Source organism: Calypte anna, chromosome 10, assembly GCF_003957555.1.
Source record: "Calypte anna isolate BGI_N300 chromosome 10, bCalAnn1_v1.p, whole genome shotgun sequence".
NCBI lineage: Eukaryota > Metazoa > Chordata > Aves > Apodiformes > Trochilidae > Calypte > Calypte anna.
In genome coordinates this window covers 2,078,484-2,103,383 of record NC_044256.1, presented here as the reverse complement: position 1 = coordinate 2,103,383, position 24,900 = coordinate 2,078,484, and the positions used below count along the sequence as shown (strand labels likewise).

Sequence of the window (24,900 nt, the reverse complement as noted above, 5' to 3'; positions counted from 1 at the left end):
TGGTGGGTACCGGCTGGGCCGAACCCACAACGCGATCTCAAACTCCCGCCCTGCTTCTCTCAGTCTCGAGTTTGACTTTGTTTAGCATTTGTATCATCTGCCTTAATGCAGAAGTCTACATCAGAGTTACTGACTTCACGTTCAAGGCAAAGAAGGGGAGACCTCATCAGTCTCTCCAACTCCCTGAAAGGAGGTTGGAGCCAGGGGGGGGTTGGGCTCTTTTCCCAGGCAACTCTCAGCAAGACAAGAGGGCAGGGTCTCAAGTTGTGCCAGGGGAGGTTTAGGTTGGAGATTAGAAAGAATTTCTTTCTGGAGAGGGTGATCAGCCCTTGGAATGGGCTGCCCAGGGAAGTAGTGGATTCTCTGTGTCTGGAGATATTTCCAAAGAGCCTGGATGTGGCACTGAGTGCCATGGGCTGGGAACCACGGGGGGAGTGGATCAAGGGTTGGACTTGATGATCTCTGAGGTCCCTTCCAACCCAGCCCATTCTGTGATTCTATGAAGGGTAAACTCAGGTGTGTGTTTTGACTGCTTCACTGCGTAGGATGAGATGAATGGTGCCTTGAAACAGTGTTTTTCTCCTCATTGCCTAACAGGAGAGCACAACTGTACATGTGTAAAATGAAATTAATCTTAACCCACATGTATCTGCATCTTTTCCACCTCTGCATTTTGGCTTCATTAGTGACCATCACTGAAAGGGCATTTAATGCCCTTTCTGAGTACTCTGCAGTCACTACTTTTCATATATTCAAATGAGTCTAAAAAGTCATTTCTTTTATGATGCCTATAAGAAATAAGCCAGGTAACCTGCTGTTCTGTTTCCCTTACTCATCTCAAGAGCGAAGTACTCAACTAAGTTGTGAGAAAGTATTGAAGGATGGAGAAAAAGTAGGATGAAATAATGTTGAATATGGCAAAATCTTGCAGGATAAATTGTGGAGGGAGAACAGGGAAATTAACTGTATTGAACAACAACAGAAACGTGCATGTAGCTAACAAGGAGGCACCATTACAGCTGTACTGCTGTTTCTGTGCTATTTCTCTGAACGTGCAGTAAAACCTACTTCTAGGGTAGTCTAAGCTGACTGTATCTCCCTGCTCTGTTGCATATTTTACATGCTGTTCAGTATAGATAATTATGGTACCTTTACACAGATTTCATGCATGATTGCTTATTGAAATGCACATTGAAGCAGCAGAGTTTCATTAAACAAATATGAAATTTTACATCACTAGGAGAGTTCTTACTTTAACTGCTCTGTGTTTTCTGTTTGATGTTAAAGGTTGCAACGATTAGCAAAAGACATTTTAAAACACCTCCAAATGCAGGATAGCTGTTCACTGGGGAACAAGGTTTCTGGTCTGGACAGAACTTTAGGAGAGATCTCTCGGATTCTGGAAAAAGAGGTATTGTGACTACTTCTGTAAAACTCCTGATTAACCTATAAAGTGTGTTGCCCTCAAATGCCATCAGTTTGGGTTGGGAAATGTTTTAAACCCGTGCTGATGAATACATGCCCTTTGTATAACAAGCAGTGTCTGCTATTACATCTTTCTGTGGTGGCTGCAGCAGTGGATCAGGTTTTATATGGGCATTTTTGCAGAAGTGCTGAGAACACATTGGACTAATGCTAGATCATGCAGATTATGACAAGCTGTACTTCACTGTGTTTCCATTAGGATTGTTTTTAAACCTGGGCCATTTCAGTTATCTAGCTCCTAGTGCATACCCACAGTTTTTACATTAAGTGGCCTCAACAATTAGCAAAGAATGGAGGAGAACATTGGAGCCAGCTTGGCTGTCACAGCCACCATGTCGTGGTGTTGTGGCAGAGTTTGAAAGAGCACAAATCTGCTGAGTTTTTGCAGGTTAGAGCAAAGCCATTATGTGTCTGATGGAGGATGAAGGTAAGTTGTACATATATATATATATGAAGCACTTTTGCATCCTATATATAGAATTTTTTTTTAGAAAATTTTTAATTTTTTTAAATTTAGAATTTTTTTATGCTATGTTTGCCATGCATGTTTTGACTTATGGTAAATATTGGATGCTTTTAATCAATAGCATGGCATTTGCATCTTTTTTGCTGTTTCATCATGATCAATCTGCTGCCACTGTGCTTCCTATTGTAATGTGCTTTTTTTTGCCCCATTAGCACCACAGTATTTGAGTTTTCAGATGGAGCATTACATTCTGTTCTTTCTCTAACCATAAGAAAATACTTCTCTTTCATAACAGTAATTAAGAAATCATTAGAATTAGTTCAGAAAGAAACCAAATTACTGTAATCTCGGGAGGAGCTTGCATGATTGTGGTTTAGAGTTGGTATATGTGAAGATGAGAGCTCTGCTTGGTGCTTTTCACAGCTTAGTGTGGAACACAGTTGCAAATAGCATCTGCTTTTAAATAATAAATCATGCCTAAGATGCATGTTTTGGTTTTTTTTTAGTTGCTTTGAGCTGATGAACAAGTTTATTAATGACATTTTCAAGTTTTGCAATGTTTATACTAGTTCCTGAAAAATTAATTGTTACTTATTTCAAAATACAGAAATCCATCTTGTTGCATGAAAAGCATAAAAAGATGTTCCTGTTTTGAAAGCTACTGAAGTAATGCTTGGAAGCAGGATTTGGGAAGTGGCATTGTATACAGCCTCATCAGTAGATGTTTTCTGAGACTTTTAAAAATGAGACATGAATTGCAGCAAAATGTTAGTCATTAATTGTTCACAGCATTTTCCTGGTTGTTGAGTCTGCAGTGGGGAATTAAAAGATTAATCTGAGAGTATTAATAGGCACACAGTATTTTGTCATGGGTTTGGGGTTTTACCCCCCAAACATTACTCTGCCACCGGACAAGTGTTATTATATCCAAGTGTCCTAATCAATAAGGTCAAGAAAGATAGATTTCAGAAGCTGTCAGTGTGTTTACAGCCCAGCTCGGACAGAGTCATTTATAGAAGTGGATGGTAATTCTCTTGTTAACTTGTGAGTCAAGAAATCAGCAGACACATCTTACATGTCAGTGGGCGGTGAAAAGAGTCTTGATGGTGTCAGTCATCGACCGAGAGGAGGAGACTGACACTGTTAATTGAATTTCCCTGGAGAGCACAGAGATATAGCATAATGGGGGGGGAGGAATGAGGGAGTGGGAACCACACAAGCTGTCAGTGTGTGTGAGCTGATAACATTGATTTACCCTTGCTAATGGCCTGGCTTTCGTAAAGAATTGCCCTGAGGGAGGACAGAGTTCACTACAATAGATCCTTGCCACTTACTAGAAATTCTTCAGGCTCAGAAGTCAAGGCAGAAGTACTATAAAGCAAAATTGATCCAAAAATACCTCTTTTCAGTCATACTGTGAAATGCTGGATTTTCTTTTGTTAACAGTTTACACTGATTGAAAAATTTGTTTACACGGTCTCACCACGGAAATAAGGATTTGTTTTACAAACCCTGAAATAAAATGCTGAGCTGCTGTTGGTAAATGTAAATAAGAAAAATAAATACCCTTGAATTTCTCAACAGAAGGAAGGGTTATTCAACACATCAGAAATTCCATGGCTGTGGTAGAGGAACATTAAAGATTGAGAGTGCATTCTTTATGCAAACCTGAATCACAAAAAAGCCACATGTGAAAGATTGGCAGTCCTGCCTTACAGTGGTTTGTGTTCAGGTAGGATCAGATAAAACTAACAGTTCCATTTTGGACTTACCTTTATCTGCTGTGTTTCACAGCAATGACAAAGGACTTTTCTCTCTCCTGAGCTTCTTGTATAACTTGAGAACATTCTAGAATGAGGCATGCCTGCACGATTATTGCAGTCAGACTTGCTTTTGTTTTGCATGCTGGATGTAAGCAGAGTCTGTACTGGGAGCCAAGTGATTTCAGCAAAACAGCAAGAAGAGTTTGTGTAATGTAAACTATTTTAATTTTTTTTATATCTTCTTATCCTCTAGTCAGATTTCAGAAATGTGTCTCTCAGGCAAAGATACATCTTCATGACTGTGTTTTTTTTAAACTCCTCTCTTGTGTTTATTGTAGAACCATACCTGCTTCTCATGGACACAGAATTCATGCACTGCTGCTGGTTCCCCATGCAACCCACTCAAATCCCAGCTTTCATTTTGCATCCAATGCATCATTTGAGTGTTACTAAATGAAAGAGGAGCTGCTTTGCTTCAAGTGGTTGTTAGATCTCCAGACACTTCTTGGTCTGTTCACTTTGGCTGACTTAGATGATGCTCGACAACCACAGGAAGTATTGCATCCTCTGCCAGAAAAGTATTTAGAATAAGCAAGCTGAAGTGTAGGTGCTGAGGATCTGACAAGGAGTATGGCTGTTAATTGCATGCAGTCTGTGATTCACTGTATTTCAGTCAAACACAAAAGGTACTGTAAAGTTAGAAACTGTGTCATTCCAGTTTTAAATGGAGTTGAACCCATCAGGTCCTTGCTTCTGCTAGAAACATCGAGCAGGAGGCACAGATCCAGATGATGTTATATGTGCCTGGTGTGGTGTCCCCAAGACCTATCTGCAACACGTACAGCTAGGGTGCTGCTTTGGGTGTGTGTAGTCTCTCATCCTTTCTGGCAGGAATCCTGGAAGGAAGTTGTATTCACTTTAACCACTTCTTTGCTTAAAAGTATATTTAAAAAAAAAAAAAAAAAAAAAAAAAAGAAAAAGAAACAAAAACCCACACGCAGAGAAGACAGCAGAATGCATGCAAATGTTACCTGAAAGCCCAGCCTGATGTGGGCAGATTGTTATATGGGACCCTTCAAGCTCTTAATAAGATCTGTTAATGCTCAGTTTAAGATCTCCCATGAAAGGGCCTTTGCTGCTAAAGGAATACTCCTGTACCCTCTTAAAGAGAGGCAGGGCTGATGTTTGAAACAGCAGGACTAAAGCAGTTTTTCTGCCAGAGTTCTTTTGATTTTATACCTGTTCATTCTTTGGTGGAGTAATTTTACACACCCATTGCTGAGGGCAGCCCTGTGTTTGAGATGTCTAGGCAATCCTGGATTAACTGCTCAAGTCTGACTGGAACATTCACACAGAAATGTCCTGTAGTGGGGAACAGTTTTAAGTCACTTATGCTTCTGTCATTATTTTCCTTCAATGTCTACAGGAGAGATTTACTGAGGAAAACAAAAAAAGAAACCATTTTGTTGAAGCCATTAATGTGTCTCCTTCTGACCAGGAGTATTACAGAGAGATTCAATATGATCTTGAGGCAGCTGCATGATGTTTGGAATCCAGGTGCAGCAGTTAATCTGCTTAACTGGAATTATTTTTATATAGGATGTTCCTTATCATACTACTAGTGGAAAAAAGATCATCACAGCATAAGTTACAAGATTCTTTTAACTAAGTGATTTGACAGAAAGTATTCCAGAGCAGAGGGCTGCAGCCACAGCATTGGAGGTTTTATCAAGTGTCTCAGCCTAAGCAAATGTTCCAGCTGAATGTTCCCCTTCCCTCACAAGGCACAAAACCCTAACAAACAAGATTTCACAGGTTCTGATGCTTATGAAATTAACCATGATTTTGTGCAGTTTTGAGGACAGCTGTTTCCCTGATTGCCTTCAGGTTCTCTGAGTATTGTAAAATCTCAGTAAGTAACAGCACAAATTGAGTTGTCCAAGCACAGAAGTAAGGTGAAGTCTGGAAGAGGGGGATTTTAATAAATTGGGTTGTATTGCTTATACTTACCAACTCTCTTCATACAAATCTAAAAGTAGCTGTTTTTCAGCAGGCTAAGTTTCAAGATACTTATTTTTATGACTGATTCAGGATAGTTTTCTTACTGGAAATAGATCTCAGGAGGGGAAAAGCATACTTCCTTTGAAAAGGCATTATTGTGTAACTCAAAAATGTATGGATCTGAGCTATTAATTGACTGAAGTGCTTTAATACTTTCCTAAGAGATGGATCTCAATGCTTATGATCTCTAAAATGTGCTTTCTCAGTGACCATTAATGGTTTAGTTTGTGTCAGGCAGTGTTTTGGGGCTTGTGATTTTTTTTTAGATAGATATTTCAGCCTCCTTCTTCAGCAGTTTTGATGTCAGTTATTTACATTTCAGTAAAATGTTTGTTGTAGCTTTCAAATACATGGGGACTGTAGACAGCCAGTGTTTATCCCATTGTAAAGACTGTCAGAAATGGCTGGCTTTAACAACACAGGCAGGCCCAGTATTTATGTTTTTTTCTCTAAACTCTCAGGCCCATTGGGCGTGGTGACCACAGGCAGTGTGAAGATTGATTGACCCGTTTGGGGAAGGGACATTGAATTGCCTGGCTGGCTACTACAGAGGGGTTTTCTCCCCAATAATACAAACTCTGGATCGCTAGCAACCAAAACAATAAAATAAAAAACTGTTGAAGAACTGAAGTATGGAACAAAGGCAGTGTTAAATGGAACATCTCTAAGTTTTTGTAGCATTTGTGATAAATTTCTTCAGAAGTCTCTACGGAGATTTAAAATTGCCTTGTGTGTGTGCAGATGTATCTCTGCATGTGTATATAAATATATATGGCATGTATGCACAGAGAAGATGTATTTTAGAAGCAAATACTGTATGCTATAAATACTCAGTATTTTTATTTATTTAATTAAACTAATGAATACAGTGGGAACTGTGATTCCCAAACTCTTAAGCATATAATTTTGGTGCTGAAGTTTTGTGAAGCTGGCTCAAGCACTTAGGTACCTGCATGCTTCTAGTGCAGCAGAGTAGTGTAGCCATAAAACAGAGAACTGAAAGACACTGAATATAATGGCTAAATTTTATATTCCAAAGAGTACAATTCTGGCAATAATACATGTTTAACCTTTTCTTAACTTGCTTTGATGTTTGAACTGGATGTGGCTTTATTGCTGCACCTAATCATTGCTTTGAATGATTATTAGACAAGATACTGTAGACTGATATCAAACTTTTGAAGGAAGTTGGAGTTCAAAGAGTGGCATAACTAGGTAGTGTATTTTATGTCAGATTGTCACTGGAGAAATCAGACTAAAACACAAAGGACAGAGCTCGAAGTTTGTGGCTTTTATTTCATAACAAAATTCTCAAGGGTGAATTAGAAGCAGTAGATTTTAAACAAATTTTGGCTAAAAACAATTGATCTAAGTTGAACTTGGTTATGTAAATTAGCTCCTTAGAGGCAAGGATGTTCAGTGTCTCTGAAGAAAGCAGGAGCAACGATTCAGTAATCTTTTCAAACTTAATAATTCTTGTTACTGAAGTTTCAGCTGAGAAAAAGACAGTGGCAAAAATCTGTGGTCCTAAAAAACTGTGATGATTTTTTTTCCAAACAACATTATTTTGGTTGACTTTTATGTAGGAAAAGAAAGAAATGGGGTGCAGCAAAAAGACAGTAATAGATGGGTTTGGGAGTTGAGAATAGATTCCTTGTTTCAGTAGCAGAGCATTTCTGTGAGCAAGCTACAGTGACTAGTTAATATTAAGTGTTACGGATATCTACAGCTCTAAAAGAAACCCAGCATAAAGTCTGATACACAGATTCATGGAGGTCTCAGCTTATCTGCTAACCCTCTTACTAAATCAGTAAAAGCATTATAGCACGTTTTGTATGGAAAAAAAGGGGGGGAAATACTGTTTTAGTGAATTTACCTAACTCATGGACTAGTGTCTTTAACCAAATTATAGCCACATAGTCTGTATTTTGTGATCTCATGTATATACATGTATCTGCACACAGGCACACTGTAACACACAGTTATCACATACACAGTTATTACATAACAACTGTTTCATTCCTCAGTTTGACTGAAGCTTTTTAGAGTTATTTATGTTGAAGCTTTATTATGGGAATGCAAATCCGGCTCAAGATTCCCAACTTTACAGCCAAGTTTGTGACTGAGAGAGGTTTGTGTTTTCCTCAGCAGGGTGATTTCTGTGATGCAGCCTGCTTCTGCTCTCTTAATATCTCCCACTTCTCCACTAGAGGACACTACTGGCAGAAACAACAGCGTGTCCTGTTAGTCCGTACAAGTAATACATCTATTTAGAAGTCCAGTTTTCCTTTTGGGAAAAAAAAATGCTTACATAATATCTTTCATTTGCTTCATTCCAATATGACTTGTGAGGCCAAAGATACTACCTGTTAAGTATGTTGTGTGTTAACTCTCAAAGTTCTGTACTTAGTTGCAGCTATGTTCAAAACAGGCTTTAAAATACTGTTGATCTTTGTAATGGACAAACAGGCCCCAGTTTTGCTCAGTGTGTGTATTCCTGTTGGGACTTGGCTTTGTCTTTCTGACACCAGGTTCAGCCAGTTCTGTGGCATCTTACATGCCAGTATGATTAGAAATTACACAGCTTTCTTTCCTCCTGAGCTTCTCACAGCAACTTCTCTCCTGGTTCTGATGCACTAGGCTATTTACATAGGTAATCAGTAAATATTCTATCAAGGCTTAAATGGGCAATTCTGCAGTGTGTTTTGCAGGGAAAAACAGAAGTAGATGCATGCACAGTATTAACTTAAAAAACAAACAAAAAGTAGTCACATGCCCACAGTTGAATAGGTGTATTTATGAGCCAGTCTTGTTTGTGCTCTCTACATTTTATACCAACCTGCTGTGCAGATGGGGGTGGCCTCTCCCCGGTGCTTGAGCAGCATTCTGCTCAGCTGCAGTGGCAAGAGTGTCACAGGGCCAGGAGCAGAGGTGACCTGGGCAGCAGCTGGAAGGGCAGAGTCAGGGCTGTGGATTAAAAGAAGGCAGCAAAGGCCCCCGAGCCCCCATCAGTCCTGTGCCCTTTCCACCTCCACCCTTGCAACAGGGCAGTGGGACCCTGCGGAGTCGTTGGCACTGTCACAGTGTGACCTCCTGCCTTTCTCTTCTGGGTGTGAAATGTGTCTTTTGGCTCTTAGCCATATGAAGATTTTGATACATAGTGTGTTGGTTCACACCCAAAAGCTGTCTTTTGTATTGGGTGGTGGGTGTTTGTGGTGAAGGGCTTAAAATCTCATTATCTTAACTCTACTTTTATCAACATTTTTAGGCTTTGTTCTTTATGAAAGTAGTTCCTACTCTTACTTTTTATAGATAACCAGAAGTTAAAACTTCTGGCTTCATTTTAGCTTAACATATGATGTATTTCTGGACACAGAATGGATTCATTTTTTTTATCCATCCATGAATTTTTCAACTTTGGCTACTCCTGCAGTAGCCAGTTCCAGAGCTACAGTGATCCCACATGAAGGGAAATCATTAGTCAAATGGAAAGCTGAATTATAACAGTTTATAAATGAATTTAAGTCAAAATCCAAACTTTAGAAGTGTGTTAAATTTCAAAACGTAAAAATAAGTATGTTTTATGAGCTAAAACTAGAATTCAGGTCCTTGGAACTCTGTATTTTAGCTCCAGAAATGTAATAATTTTGCTAACATGGAAGGTAACACAGGGAATCCTGTATTTATTGAACACTTTGCCTATGTTGAAAGCATTAATCTAGCATTTAACCTTCCCTAGGAAAATATAGAATATAGGTCCAGAGCTTGAACACAGGAACTGATGAAGCAGTTCTGAGTTTGACAGAAATTCAGAGATGGAAGTATCCCTCCTCAAAATTAATTCCCTTCTTTAAAGCCTTTAACTGTGAGATCAGGGATTTTTGATGTGTACATGTTCAGCACTGGGTGCCAGCAATGCAGAGTGCCAGTAAGACGTGGTTTGAAGCTCAGTATGGTGCATTGTAGTGCATCTACCATCTTAATTGCCTGTGGTCCAAACTGCTACCAGTAGTAGAAACATCACCTGATAAGATCAACTGTGGCAGCAGAGTTGATTGTAACAGCACAGTGGCTGGGAGTTCAAAGAGCAGGGAATGTGCAAACACAGGAGGAGCTCTTTGGACAGCATTTTCTGCCCAACAGCCACTTCCCATCACTGCCAGGAAGAAGTCAATAGGTCAGGTGTGTGTTGTGTGTTGCAGGTTGGACAAGGCAGCTTTTTATCATCAATAATTCGTTTGCCCAAAGTTTCTGTAATCAGTGGATTAACCTTTTTCTCAAGATGAACATGTAAATAGGAACTAGTTACTGGGGGTCAGACACAGACTATTTTTTAACTTGTTTGCTGGAAATGGTATTAAAAGGCAAGCTAAGTTCACAGATAAGCCCTGCAGTGTACTTATTTCAAGATTATTCCAAGGTTAATTTGCTGTGCACAATGGGTATAGTTAAAACTGCTGTATTGATTCCTGGTTCTGTGGGATGCAGTTAGATTTTGTTAGCATCCAGTGCACTTATGCTGTACTCTTTGTGGCCTTTTTGCTCTAGATCTGGCATTTTTTCTTTCTGTGTCAGTTTAGAACTAATACTTTATATCAAAGTGGATATAATGGAGATATATATATACATTCCAAGGTATGCAGAGTTTCTCCACTAAGCATTTACAGGACAAGAGGTATGTTTTAATGTCATTAGTGTACAGGCACTGATTTCTCAGTGATGAGATGTCCTACACACTCACATTTGTGCAAATGAGCAGCTGCCAGTTTAGATACCATGGTTAAGTTGTGATTATGATAGTTTGTAAAGAACTGAAGTTAGCCTGGTGGTTTATGGCACACACGTGGTATAACTACACATGCATTTGCTTGAAAATATTCTTAAAATGCTACATCTGATTTGAGACCATCACTTGTGACTTGAGAACATATCACCCGTGTCCTTTTTGCTGCCTGCTGTCACGCTGGTGAGTGGATCCCCCTGTTACCCCTCTGCCCAGCAGTACTTTGTTGCTCTGCTGTAGCTGGAGGATTGGGCAGGGAGCACCCAAGACAATCCCTGTGAAAGCTGTGTTTAGGATTCAAGTGCTTTTCACTGCACCACAGGTCTTTAAACAACCTTTGATCCCTCTCTATTTGTCTTCTCTCCCATAATTTTAATATCTATAGTTTTGGCTGATTGCACAGGATTTTGTAGTTTCCATCCAGCTGCTTTCTAGTGACTGAGAGCTTTCAGCAGTGAAATGTCAGCCATAGGGGGTTAAGACTCAGTGCTGCAAGAGATCTTTCACTTCCCTACTCACTGGACAATTTCTTGTCCAATAAACTGCTGAGAGACAACAGGACAAGATCATGTAATTGTGCTTGTTTGGGAATTTATATTTATGAAATATTTCAGAAAAAGTTGAATTGGCCTTAGCTGATTGAGTCATCTGCAGAGAACTAGGAGCAGTTCATGGTATTAGAGATTTAAACCATCATCCTTGCTTTCCTCCTTTAATTGGTGTCCCTACTGTATGCCCTGTCATTTATAAATGGAGTAAATATTTATTTTTAATATGCACAAGTGCTGCGATGCTCTGTGCTGTCTTTTACAGTATCTGTAAGCACAAGCAAGATTGGTTGTTTCTAATTATGCTGCTTAGCTTGACTGAAAGCATCTAAGCAGATATCATGGAGTTCACTACTTTACCTTTCTTCCTTTTATGGCTTTCACTGACTCTTGAAACTTCCCAAACAGGCTTGTCCTTGTGAACAGAAGTTTTGATAGGGTGCCTTTTATTTTGTAACTGTTGAACTGAAAAGATGCTGCAGAACTGGGAAGGAGATTGTGTAAATAAGATTTATCTTATTAAGTGAGATAATACAGTAATTCAGTAAGGAGCTCTATCCACTATGGTTTACCTTACAATATGGCCAGGAGTTTGGCAGCAGAAGACTGAATGTGCATAGACAGATGTTAAATTTATGAGCATGTGACATTTAGTGTTTGCAGGACAGGCCTAAGAATCAATTTCTTAGGAGTGGTATTGTCCCTTGGCCTGGGCCAATTTTAACTCACTTTTCAATAATGAACTTCCAGAGTGTATAATAGTAAATATCTCTTTTTAAAATTCTTTTTCATTTAATTAAAAACATTAAGTAAACCTCATTTTTATTGTGAAATTTGGGTGGTGTATTAACTGCTTTCTCTTTCACCCTTTCTTAAATGCTTCTCTTCCTTTACACTAAATGTAAGATATGTGCAGTTAGTAAACCTTACTTATTAAAGTGAAAAAAAAAACCCAAAACAGTATTATCCAAATGGCTGAGATGCTGAAGGCTGAGCTTTACGTGGGAGTGTGCAAGGACTTAACATGACTCAGGGACTGATACCCCTTCTGCAGGATGCAGCCCATCTGTCTCCCTGCCATCTCAGATGCTAGGTAACCATGTCCTCCCAGTGAAGCCACAGAGCTTAGTCTGGATGGAGTGTAAACACAGGAACCAGAGGAGCTGCCTTATCTTGAAGGCTTCAGGATGAGTTTTAAGGCTTCAGAATGGGCACTTTGCTTTGAGAATAAGGTGCAAAGGAACATTTCTTAAGTTCTCTGTGGTCTGTGGCTTTGCATAGTGTTACCTAAAGAGCTTGGGTGCTTTAACTTGTAAGAAATGCACAAGGGAGGAGTTGGTACAAATAGGTGAATGAATGCCTCCCCCCAATGGTATGACACAGCTACTGAGCCAGTTCTGGCTCATGGTTTAGTCCTGAACTAGTTTCACATTGATGTTCAGTGCCTTCAGTTCTATTGCAGGTGAAGTCACTCATATTTGAAAATTACTTTGGGATTCTCAGATAGAATGGGATACTTTTATAATACTGATTTCACTAGAGAGAAGTATTACAGGGAACAAAATTATCTATTTTAATAGAAAATACTATCTTTGGTATGTTCTGCAGTGATTCTCACTTTGCAAAGTTTTATGTCTGGTGTGTGAATCAAAGAGTGTAGATTTTCTACAACCATAGTAAATTATCTATATATGAACTTACCAATATTTTTTCTATGTGCATTTGTAGATAATTGTGTATTTATTTGAAGGGAGAAGTGGAAAAAAAAAAAAAAAAAGGAGCCTGCCTAGGATTCAGTTTGCAAAATCACAGAATGCTAGGGCTTGGAAGGGACCTCAAAAGACCATTTGAGTCCAGTCCAACCCCCCTGCCAGAGCAGTTGTCTGGTTTGTTTTTCCAAGGCAACTTTGAACTGCATTTCTTAGCCCCTGGCATTTTAGATAGAATCTTCAAATAGTAGATAAAAGGAAAGAAGAAAATTCTTAAGATGGATTTCAACGATATTTTACTAATTAGTTGCTTTTTCCTTCAGTGAACTGTTTAGAAAGTGTAGAATATAGTTGCACAAATTCAGTTGTTCTTTCCGAAATAGAAGTCAGAATGTTTCAAAATACTTGGGTTTAGCTCAGAACTATTTTGTTCTGTTAGTTCCTGAGGTCTGTTCAGACAGGCTTTCTAGATCAGCTTCTTACTTAGACATCATAGGCAGGAGTGGCAGAAAGCATTCTTTTGGCTGATGAAGTAAAAGACTCTTTTTAAAGTCTACATCAAAATCGTGGTTGTGGAGGTTTGTCTTAGAGGGAGGGTTTACACCAGAGGATTTGTTAGTTTAAAAAGATTTCAAAAAGGCAAAATGTGAGGTTCTGGAGTTACTGAGAACAGAGATGGTAAAGCTGACATTAAACAATTTCAGCTGTTAAAACTCTGCATTATTTCTGATTCTACTCTACTTATTAACTAAAAATAATACGTTAGCAGGAAAAATATATGGAAGTTAGTACTTTGGTCCAGGACATTGGATTTCACCCAATAATTCCTACACCGAATTAATAAATTATTATTTAAGTAGGTTCATATTTTTATAGGAGATAATCAGGTTTGATTTAAAAACTTCAAATGATTGAGAGTCGACTATATCCTAAATATATTATGCTTGCCATTAATTACTCTTGGCATTAAAAAAGCCCATTTTATTCTTACCTGAACTCACCCAGTTTCAGCTTCAAAATATTAGGTGTTAGTGTGCATTATCAGAAATCTTCTTCCCATTGAGGTAGTTCCACACTGTGATTTACTTTCCCCAGTATAAACTAAATTGCAGTTCTGCAGTGCCTTATGGTGAGACAGTTTTCTCTGACCTTTTATCTTCTGTTTTACAATTCTGCCAGTTTCCCAGATGTCCTGTGTGGAGGAGAGTGGTGGTGTAGGGTGGTGGGTTTGGTCTCCTTATGTCCTGGAATGTTGTACACAGTAACCACAAGCTGTTACTAATTGATGTTCTCTTTATTTCAGCCTGTGGTACTTTGTATCACCCACTGGCTTGTATAAATAAATCAGAGATTTTTCCCCTGATTTGGTTTTGTTTCAGAAGCATACAGTTTACATTATCTGGCTGCTTTAATGAGTCAAACAAAAGCCACCAAAGTAATAGCACAGGTCAGTTGGGCATTTTGTTTACTTCTTGGTTGGCCATGCTAGGTACACTGAGGCATGTGTGCAAACGACTGGTTTTTAGTTGTGTGGATTTTTCTGTACCAAATGTCAGACAATGAGATGAAAACATTGTTTTCAACTTTCTACTTAGTCTGCTCCTTTTCGAATTGGCCAAACGTACTTGGATCATCGGGTAAGTGGTGCTCCTGAAGGTGCCACAGATGCCAAACCCTGATAAAATCCACCCTATATTGTTAATGAGCACACAAACAGTTGTTCCCCATCTGCTGCCTCTGTCTGAAAGGTTAGGAAGCCCCTTCCTTCTTGATCACAAAGGACATAATTATTGTCTGTAGAGGAGTCAAGTACAAAGACAGTTCATCCAGTCTGACCGCTGCTACACTGCAGGCCACCAAAGATTAACAGCTGCTTCTCCTTTGATTAGGTTAGGTAATAACAGTTACTTTAGTTAATAATTGGATGGATTCCCAGCCCGTGTAATTCAGGTTTAGGCTGTCATTTTTTGCTGCATGTAGCTGAGCTGTATTATTGGAACAGAGCCTGTAATCCTATTAGTCAGTTGTCACTCAAGCCATAGGAGAGGAGAGGAGAGAAGGGGAATTCAGATCCATTAAGGTGTTTTAACAGGTAGGTAAATAAGTCAGCCACTTCTGCCCAGTGTGCAGGGAGCTTTATTGATTGTCATAATGTTTTTTCAATAATAATTAGTTTTGAGTTTCCTAAAATGTTTTGTTCATAATTAATCCATTAAATGATAACACGGTTCGTTTCTGTGCATGCACACTCTACTGTAGTTACTTGATTCATGCACTGTTCTGCTGAAATTAGTGCTGGGTGTTCCAAATGACAAGTTTATAATGGTCCAAAGATTAAGAATGTATACTTAGTATCACATCAGTTGCTTTGGCTTTTCTCCTGTACAAACCAGACAACTGTTTCACAATGATACAGACTTGAGAGGAATGAAGAAAAGAGGATTTTTTCCTTGTACTGCTTATGAGTGCTACATCTGATGTTCTGGTTCTGAAGACTCTCTAGTGTTGTTTGAAAGGTGAGGACACACCTAGGTGGCATCTGCAAGGTTGTTGTGCCACCTCTTCTTTCTGTTAAGAATCCCATAGACAGCAGTAGAAATTTTTGCCTCCATGTTCATGTGTCCCTGCTCTCTTGCACAACCAGGTAACTGCAGAGCTTTTATATCCTTCTGTACTTAGAAATCAAACAGTTTAAAAATTTGATTTGTAGTAGTTGTGAATTTCCAAAACTGTGTATAAGCAAGCCAGATTTTCACCTGCTATTTTGAAACCAGATGTACACACATTTTCCTTTGTGCAGCAAAGATGACTCCAGTTACATCAATCACCTTTGCTAAATAACCTTCCTCATCGACATCTGCAGCCACTCAACAAACAGTTTCCACAGTGAGGTTATGAAATGGGTTTCATAAACATCTAGCTAAGTGATTTGGGAGGCTAAGTGAGAAGTCTGGAGTATTATCTTGCAGCAAAAAACATGCCATTCTGGTTTGTTCTCCCTCCAGTTTATTCTCCTTCCAGGGTTTTAATATTTATTCCCTACCATTTGCCATTTTCCATACTTGCATGGTGCCTGATCTGCCCAAAGCCTTGGGTGCTGCCAGAGTACAAGGTGTAGTAACCTGAATGGGTCTTTCAGTCTGACACAGTTTCAGATGGGAACCAATTTAATAAGGGTGTTATGGAAGTCAGAACTTTGCACAACTTACATGCCTTGCTCTAGTTCCTTTGAATGTCTGTTCTGCTTCAATAGGTATCTGCTAATGTAAAGATTTAGCACTAAAGAACATCAGTTGAGCCTAGATCATTTCTTAAGTATAGGGGTTAATTTTGGAAAGAAAGACGAGTTGGATATGACAGCCTGCTCCCTTACATCCATGTTTTAAGAAAAATTTCTTCATATAAATATTGAAATGCTTCAATATTGGAAAATCGTATCAAGTAGGGTCTGATGCAGACATATTTTTAAATAATTTGGTATTATTTGGCTGCCATACTTGGGAGAGAGAATGACAACATTTTTCAGCATTGGGGAGATGTAATACTGCTCTTGATACTCAGCTCATCTTCTCATGAGGAGCTAAGGGAGTTGCCTGTGCACAGTTCCTTTTTTCACTGTTTCTTCTGGTACCACAGTCACACAGTATTGACTCTGAAAATATCAGTAATGCAATATTCAGGTTACTCTTCTGCCCTTCTGTGGATGGCCATGTTTTCCCTTCAGTTCCCATGACTCCCACTGCCACAAGGCCAAGCTCAAGGAGCTGAACCTGGGATTCCTGACAGCAGGATGACCAAGGTCATTCACAGGCTCTGGGTGCCAGCAGCTGATAATCAACATTATTCAAAAGTGGGCTAGAAGCTCTTGAAGCTCTCTGTCTTAGAAGAATCCTTGGAGATAAATATATTAAATATCATGCCACAAGCAGTGTATTCCTACTCCCTTACTGTAAGCACAGTGAACAAATACTCATGTATCTGTCCCAGCTTGCTGCTGATTTGTTTCTGGATTTTATTTAAGGTTATTGTCCTCTCACTGCAAATATTTAGGGATTTCTTTCCCTCACAGCTAAGCATCAAAATGCTGATGAATTTTATGAGTACTCTAGAGAGGAAAATAATAGGACATAAAGCTAAATTACATAAAACTGAGGGGAAGTGGCTTCTGTTTGATAGAAAACTGTTCTTCAAAATGTAAACTTGTATTTTGCAAAGTATACTTGTACTTTAGCAAAGTATTCAACAAAAAGGAAACAGGCACTCTGAAAATAACTGTACCTATAAAAGAAGTGATGCTTCAGATTGAAGTGGAAGGAAGGCATGTAGGATATCAGATAGCTTCAAATAAGTAAGACTCTTTTTAAATAGATAAATGAGGTTCTCCTCCTAGAATAGGAAGGCATTGTAGCTTCTTACAGTGTAGCTTCTTCTGGAGACTGATTTGGGAGGAGGGGGGGTGGACAACAAAATAAAGTTCCTTTCTGGACACTTCATTATTAGGTGTTTTTTTTTTTGAGAAGAGTTCTGGAAAAGGATACAAATATGGAAAGCTTACATTAGAAAATAATAAAAAGGCTGGGTTTAGCATTGACAAATGTATAGAGTTGAGGGAAAAGCCAGATAGGAAAATATAAAAATGTAGGATTTCAGGAACAGAGTTGTTACTAAGGGGAGAAACAAAGTGAGTGCAGTAAAATGGGAAATAACTCAGAGTAATGGGGTGAAATAGAGAAAGGGCATACTTGGTCTAAATGACAAGAAAGACTTCTTCACCACAAGAACTAATAGATAATCTCCCATGAGGAAAGTGAGAAGTGGGAAGTGCTTGGCACATTCAGAACTGGAGTAGCACTAGCAAATATCCTGTAGCAAATAAATCAGAACTGCCACATAAATGTCTGTCCTGTCTGTGTGCTGTGATGCCACACACCAGTCAGATGCAGAAAGTCTCAGTTTCTCCCACTGGTTGTTGTTGATTCCAAAGGAAAACGCATGCTTGAAATGACAAAATATCTCCTTTATGCTTGTGACATTTTAAACTGAAGTGAAAGTCAAGATGTCAGTAAGGCCCCTGGCTGTGTCTGGGTGTCCTGGACCACTCGACAGCATTGATGGAACAGGGGGAGGAAGAGGAGAAAGAAATCCCTGTAACATTACAGTTATGTCATTACAGAAAATATGGTATTCAGCCATATTAGCTATGCAGTATTTGACACATATATATGATCTTCTAAGAAAGTAGCACCTGAGAATTTCAGCTCCTGCTCTAAAGAACACTGCCATGTGCACTGGCATTGAAATGCTCTTTTTCAAAGGTGTTCACTGTAATGCCTGTATTAAGGATTTTCTGTGTTGTCAAAACAGGACAATTGTCCATCAGGTGAATTTTTTATGTAGGATTTTATTTAATTCCTGTTGGTTCTCTTCTGTGTTTGTGTTTATCTAGAACACAGCAGATCAAATAGCATTTCGGGCTGCAGGAGGACTGACTGCCCTGGAAAATGTTCTTCAGGCTGTGACTTCTGCCTCCAATCTGAATGCAGTTTCACGAATTCCTTTTAAGTAAGTATGGCTGGTCCTTCACTTACCACTTAGAATCACTAGAATATTTATTTCAGATCTGCTGCTTCACTGCTTCTTCTTCTCATAATCCTGTGTTGAACAACAAAGAAAAACAGTTGTGCTGTGCTCAACACTGCCATGGAAGGCAAAAGACATTTCCACTCAACGTCTGGTTTTCTAGCATGATGGTTTGATTCCTGGCTATGATATATATTTGGCATCCCTAGTGGCATCCCTAATTGTGCAGAATGAGAAAACTGTATTAAATACAAGAGGAGGTACATACCTTTTGAAGTTAGTCTGCAAAGATCTCTAGTGTTAAGCAGGGAAATATTTTAAAGGGTTGTCATTCACCAGAGCCTGACTGATTTCAAAATGAAACATGCATAAGATACTGCAAGCTGAAAGGGCTTCTGCAAACAGGTAAATCAAAATTCTTGGGGATTAAAGGAGTTTTGCTTTATAGCATGTAAGAATAGAAGGGCTTAAATGTCTAAGCCCCCCAACAAAGGTGATGACTAAACAGAATGCCTGCAAAAACTGGTGACTCAAAAGCATGCTTTTTTCCCCTAATCTCTAACTGTAATTTTTACCCATTGAAAGGCACATGTGTACTTTCAGAGAAGAGCTAGGTATGATTTTAGGACAAGAGGAACCAAGCCCAGGAATATACTGTTGTGTACCATTGTCATAATTTGTTTGTAGAGATACTTTCATGTTGTAACAGTTATATAAGCACCACATTGTGTGGGTTTGGATTTAAACTGTCCATTAAGATGTTATGGGATGAGTGTGAAGTGCTAGGAAAGTACAGCAAGAAAAAATAGGCTTTTAATATCTTAACTTTGCTCTTCAAAGAGACTAAAATTCTTACCCTCCTGCCAAGTCCTGCAGGAGGCACTTGCTGCAAGTCCAGCCAGCACAGCTCCATTGGTGAGCAATCATGAACTGGTCCTACAGTGAGCAGCTCAGCAGCAGCCTTTGGATGTGGTAATTCGTGGTGATTTTGAGCTGTCCTCTTTTAATGTGAGGTAAACTTTGGAAGGGATAAGGCTGTGCTGTGTGGCCATAGAAAGCTCAGCTTAAATTCAGCTTTAAATTCTTAGAGTCTACATCTTCTGTACATCTTGTATTTTTGTTCTTTCACCTTCGGAATAGCCTTTGTTGAGAAGTTTTGAGAATATTATGTTTACATTACTTAAAACATTTTGTTTTAAGTTTGTCAGACAGTGTGAGGATGTATCAGTTCTCAAAGGAAGTTGTGTGCCTGCAGATAAAGCCCCGTGTCAGCTACGTTGTGTAGGTCTGTTGTGTAACAGAAAAAACATCCAAGGAGATTTATTTATCAGTGGCTGTTGCTATGACAGTTACTGCCCATCTCATACCTGCTTCAGACCAGTATAGCTGGTTTCTCAGATTCCTGACCCTCTTCATGGCTGAATTATAAAAAGAATTTTTAAACCTTTCAAAAATTCCTTAAACATTGTTTCATTAGCACAAGCTTACAGCTATCTTTATATCCAAAAGAAATAAGGCAGAAAAGTGATTAATATCAACTATTCTGACAGCCTAAGTACTGAAGAACTTAGCTCCACTACTGAAATACAGTGTTTCATTCAACTTCACAGCAAGTTGCAGTCTCCAGTTTATAGGAATCCAAAAGTTTTTACATTTGGAAGCTATACATCAGGTTGCACATAACTTAGCACAGGATCTTGCTTTCTAAAGCTAACAGGTCTTGCAGGTTTTTTCTGCAAGAGTCTTAACTGCTTGAGTCTAACTTGCAGAGTTTGGAGTCTTCTTGAAGTGGCTGTGCTCTAGCTGAGTGTTGAAACTCAAGTCTTAAAAGCAACCAACTGTTCCAAAGCATGGAGCTTTCTGTGAGGAGTTTGAAACAGTCACAGATGTGACTGGTTTAAAAAAACCCAGTACACTAAGGGATATTATATAGTCTCACTGAAAGTATTTAAGAAATTCTTCAAATGTGTTGCTTTAATTACAGAATGTTTGAGAGTTTCAAAAACAAAGGATAAACATAGAATGTATTCAGTTCTTTAACTGAAGAAAATTTGTATAATATTTCTTCTCATTTAATTTCTGAAATGGGTTTGGAAGTATTTTCCTTTCTTTTGTGCAAATGTAATTTACATCCTGACTTCTCCAACTTTGAATCCAGTAGAGCAGTAATTTTCTATGTTTGAAGACAAAGCAAAACCCTGTGAAAAGAAGTTGAATTAGGACTTTTCGTTGATGGCCCTCCAGTCTTCCCCTAGCCAAATGTGCTTTGCTAAAGGACACTTCTGTACTTCAGATTGTTTGTGTGCTCTTGAAATGTTTAACCATTTGTACTCATCTTAAATTGGGAATCTGTTTTTTTTGTGATGAGGATAAGCTATTTACAAGTAGGTGAGGAGATTACATGGGCTGTTATCTACATCTCTCTTTCTCCAAAATCCTGGCAGTATGGTGCAGCTCAGAACTTTAATCCCATGTCTACAAGATAAAGCTTTATTATCTAAAAGATTTAACAATATGCCTGTTGTTTTGTACTACTGTCCAGATTGGTAGTTAGACCAGCAGGAGGGCAAATGCTGTGAAAAATATGTGACATTTATGAGGCAGATGATACATTTGGTGTTAGGACAGTTTTTCTCCCCTTGATATAAATCATTAAAAAAGGAAAAGAGAAAGGAATGGATTATAGTAGGCTTTATTGTTTGTGTTAACATACAAATTAGTGTCCAGTGGTGTTATTTCTTAAAGCAACATTTTGTAATTCTCCTGAATTCATTTAAGTTCTCCACAAAACAAGACATACTCAACACAGTTTCAACGGGTTTCAGTTTGATATTTTTCTTCTGCTTTTACTGAAAAACAAATGGGAGCTGCACAGCAAAAGAATGTAATGTCTTGAGCTGGAGACCAGCAGATGATTCACATCCCCTGTGTTGGTTTGCATATTTCCTATGGGCAACTCATTCAGCCCCTTTATACCATGACATGTTACTGGCCTTGAAAACTGTAACAAATCTGCCAACAAATTTGGTTTGTAGGATTTGTTTAATTAGCATTTGTGACTTTGCATTCCTTGGCTGGCCAGTATTTTTAAGTACAAGCTAGGAGTAGTTGTGTAAGGAACAGAGGAGGACATTTGTTACAAGTTAATCAGTTTTATTATAATGTATCCTCTCTATTCATACAGGTTGTTTTTTTTCATTTATTTAATGCAAACGCTACCAGGATAAAAAAGCTCAAACTACAATAAGACATGTGTAAAAAGCAGAAAAGAGTGCCCACACAGTCTTATGGATGACACTGATGCCATTACTTTTTTCAGTAAGAATTACTTTGAGCTGAGAACTGGTTTTACATCTTTGTAATTCTTTCCTGGTTTTATGCACGTACATTTCTTAAGCTGTGCAGTTACTGTTCATGCAGTTCTATAGGATTGTTCACAAGGTTTTTTTTTTACATAAAGTGCCAAACAAGCTTTCTTGTTTTCTTGTAAGTTTATACCCTCTAGAGAAACATTCATTGTGAGCTGGCAGTTGGTACCAGGACATAAAGATACTCTGCAGAGAATGACCTCTCTGCCAGTTCAACATCTGAAACCTGCAGCATCTGTCTCTTGCCCTGATGTATTCTTGCAGGCTGGATTTCAAGGTCTCAGAGCTCAAGAATAAAGCAACATTGCTCTCCTGTGCAGTATAGGAACAAATTTTATTGTTGAAAGGAGCTCTGACAACCATTAGGACACTTTTGCATTGAGAGCCACATGTTGCAGTGAAACCAGTGATAAGCCAGAGACTGGAGAATTTCTGCAGAAGACTTCCTGATGCTGTCACATCCTTAAATATTGGGGTAAATTAATTGTTTGAGAGTCACTTGTCATGCAGTATTTTATTCATGAGGACAGTAACATTTCAGAATTGAGCTCCAGTCTCCGGAAGTGTCTTGAAGGAGAATTGGTGCTGAATTTTGTCTTCACTCTACTAGTTGTGAATAGACGTCAGCTGTTTATTCTTTGAGAGTTAAAATTGGTATTTTTACCCTGTATTTTTGGTTGTTTGCTCACTTTCTTAACTACCAGAGTGCTGTGTAGCATTCAAACTGGTTAAAAATCAGCAGATCAGTACTGAATTAAAACATCCTAACTGTGATAATTTTAGTTTTGTATTATTTCACTGCCAAGTTGAGCTTTTTGGGTTATTTACTTCATTGATAACCAAAGCACCTTCTTTTATAATCTTCAGAAGTGGAAAGTAATGTGAACTAGCTTTACACTTGAAGCAAGTTGATTATTATATGTTGATGATGCCCTGATTTTCAGAAAGCAAAAGTTGTGAGTTCTTGCCTGCATATCCTGGTGCACTGTGGTGAGTTAGTTTTGTGTGGCTGGATACTGTTGCTGCCTCAGTATTTTGAATAAAAGTTTATGGTTTGTCAACTTGTTTATGTCAAGTAAATAGAGGAAAGTGGAGACTTGCTAGCATAGAAGAGAATCACACACATATAAACTGTTGAGATCTAGCTTGAAAATGTTTATTAAAATGAATCTTCTTGGGTTTATGTACACACATAAAATAAATACAGCATACAGATGCATATTTTCGTCTCATTTAAAGACATTTCTGTTAGGATCAAAGTTTGTGTGCCATAATGAGTGTTTCTATAATTGGATTTACTCTAGAGGAAAGCCTGACATCAGCAGGCAGACTTATTGTGTGGTTTGAGTATACATGCTGTCTAACACAGCTTTAAAGCTGATTTGCGGGTGTGATACAAAGTTTAGAGCAACATCAGTAATCAATAACCAGCTACTTTATGGGAGGCTCATACTTTACTACTTCAGCTGCTTTTGATATCTCTTGAGATAAAAGTCTTGGAATTAAGAGCAGTTACAGCTTCCAACAGGGAAAAATCGGTAGGAAGTGGACTGGGTTTTTCATCCTGGAGAGTTTAACTGGTGGTTAAATAAAGTTGTGGCTTGCTATTCACAGCACTCTGCTTGTCTCTGAGGCCTCGTGCAGAAATGGTGACAGTTGACAGCTGTTGTTCCCTTAATAAGATTAAAGTAAAGAAATTAGTTGTGCTGTCTTTAATCTGCCATTTAACACAGAGAACCACCTGGGGACAGCTTCTGTGCTGACACTTCCAATTCTGAATTCAACAAAAATCGTGGAACTGAGTGGTAGCTGAGAGTGTGCTGTGATTAGAATGAATTTAGACAAACCCCAGCTAGCAAGCTCATGTTATCAATTAAAAGAAGCCTCTTTATTGTTGTGAAAAATTAATTTGACATCCATTCGCTTACACCACCTTCTCAAGTGTATTATTTGAGTCTCTGAAAATGCAAGTCCTTTTCCTGACATGACATTCATTCAGCTGGGAAATAAAAAGGTGTGGTGCATTGTTACAGTGGAATTTGTTCTGTCTACAAAGTAGGAAGTTTTTGTGTTTTCCAGTGTAAAATAAACAATCCTCTTCGGAATTAGGAATCCCAGATATCAAAAAACATTATTGCAGAAACTCTGAAATGCTGTCAGAATTGTAAGTTGACTTAGCAAGTTTGGGTAAATTATAGTGATCATATTTAAATAAAATTAGTCTTTATTTTAAAATAGCCAATAAAATGACAGGTGCTGATTTAAAGCATCTTCTCAACTGAAAGCAGAAACTACCAGTATAGTTTAATATCTCACAGTCCCTGTAAACACACCTACATGGGGAAATAATCTTCCCTGAAAAGTGAAAGTAATGAAGATTTTTTTCAGCATTACCAAGGAAAGTGAAATAAATACCTTTATGTAGCCAGATTAGGAAAAGAATGCTGTTGAAAGGCAGGTTTTAAACAAGGTGTGTGAAGCAGGTTACTCAGAAAACAAAGGAAAGATAAATGCTCGTTATGTTCTTACAGAACAAGCAAAGCAAGGTGACACTGCTTGGTTAAAATCGAAGTTAAAAGAATCCAGAAATACAAATGAAACAAATTGTACCCCCCATTTTCTGGCCTTGTAGCATTTGCAGCTTTTCTTGGCTCGGGAGGTATAATGTGTGTGCATAAGGTGCTTCATTTCAGCTCTGGGGAGCCACGCTCAGTACTCAGATGCCACAACAAGGAACACAGCAATTGGTAAAGCAGCCTTTCTCATTGTGTGAATTGCTTTGTTCGTTAAAAAAATATTTAGGAGAAAAATAATGCATAAAACTTCACTCTTTGAGTACGTTGCATTAGTCTGCAGCTTGCTCAAATAGGAGCTTGGATGATTTCTGTATAACTTGTTTGTTGCAGTCCCACTTTCATATGACCTTTTGACAGTGGTTCCAATTTATTTTCTTCTGTGTAGCTTATTTGAATTTAACCACATTTTTTCACATGTTAAAAAGCCCCAAGATAGTAAAAGTTATTTTCCTTCTGGTTTACTTTAGACAAACAACTTGAAATTCTAGCCATCTGTATTTATTATTGTGTATACTCATGATGCATTTGTGCTGTGTGTTTGTGTACATATTTGTGTAGTTG

At 38.4% G+C, this 24,900-nt stretch overlaps 1 protein-coding gene across 1 annotated transcript in view; it reads left to right on the top strand.

Moving 5' to 3' along the window:
* SCAPER (S-phase cyclin A associated protein in the ER) overlaps positions 1-24,900 on the top strand; it is a 156,287-nt gene that overhangs the window by 84,386 nt on the left and 47,001 nt on the right. Inside the window, exons 23-24 of the mRNA XM_030456965.1 lie at positions 1,288-1,411; positions 18,262-18,377. Coding sequence (XP_030312825.1) covers positions 1,288-1,411; positions 18,262-18,377 — 240 coding nt within the window. The remainder of the gene's footprint in view (positions 1-1,287; positions 1,412-18,261; positions 18,378-24,900) is intronic.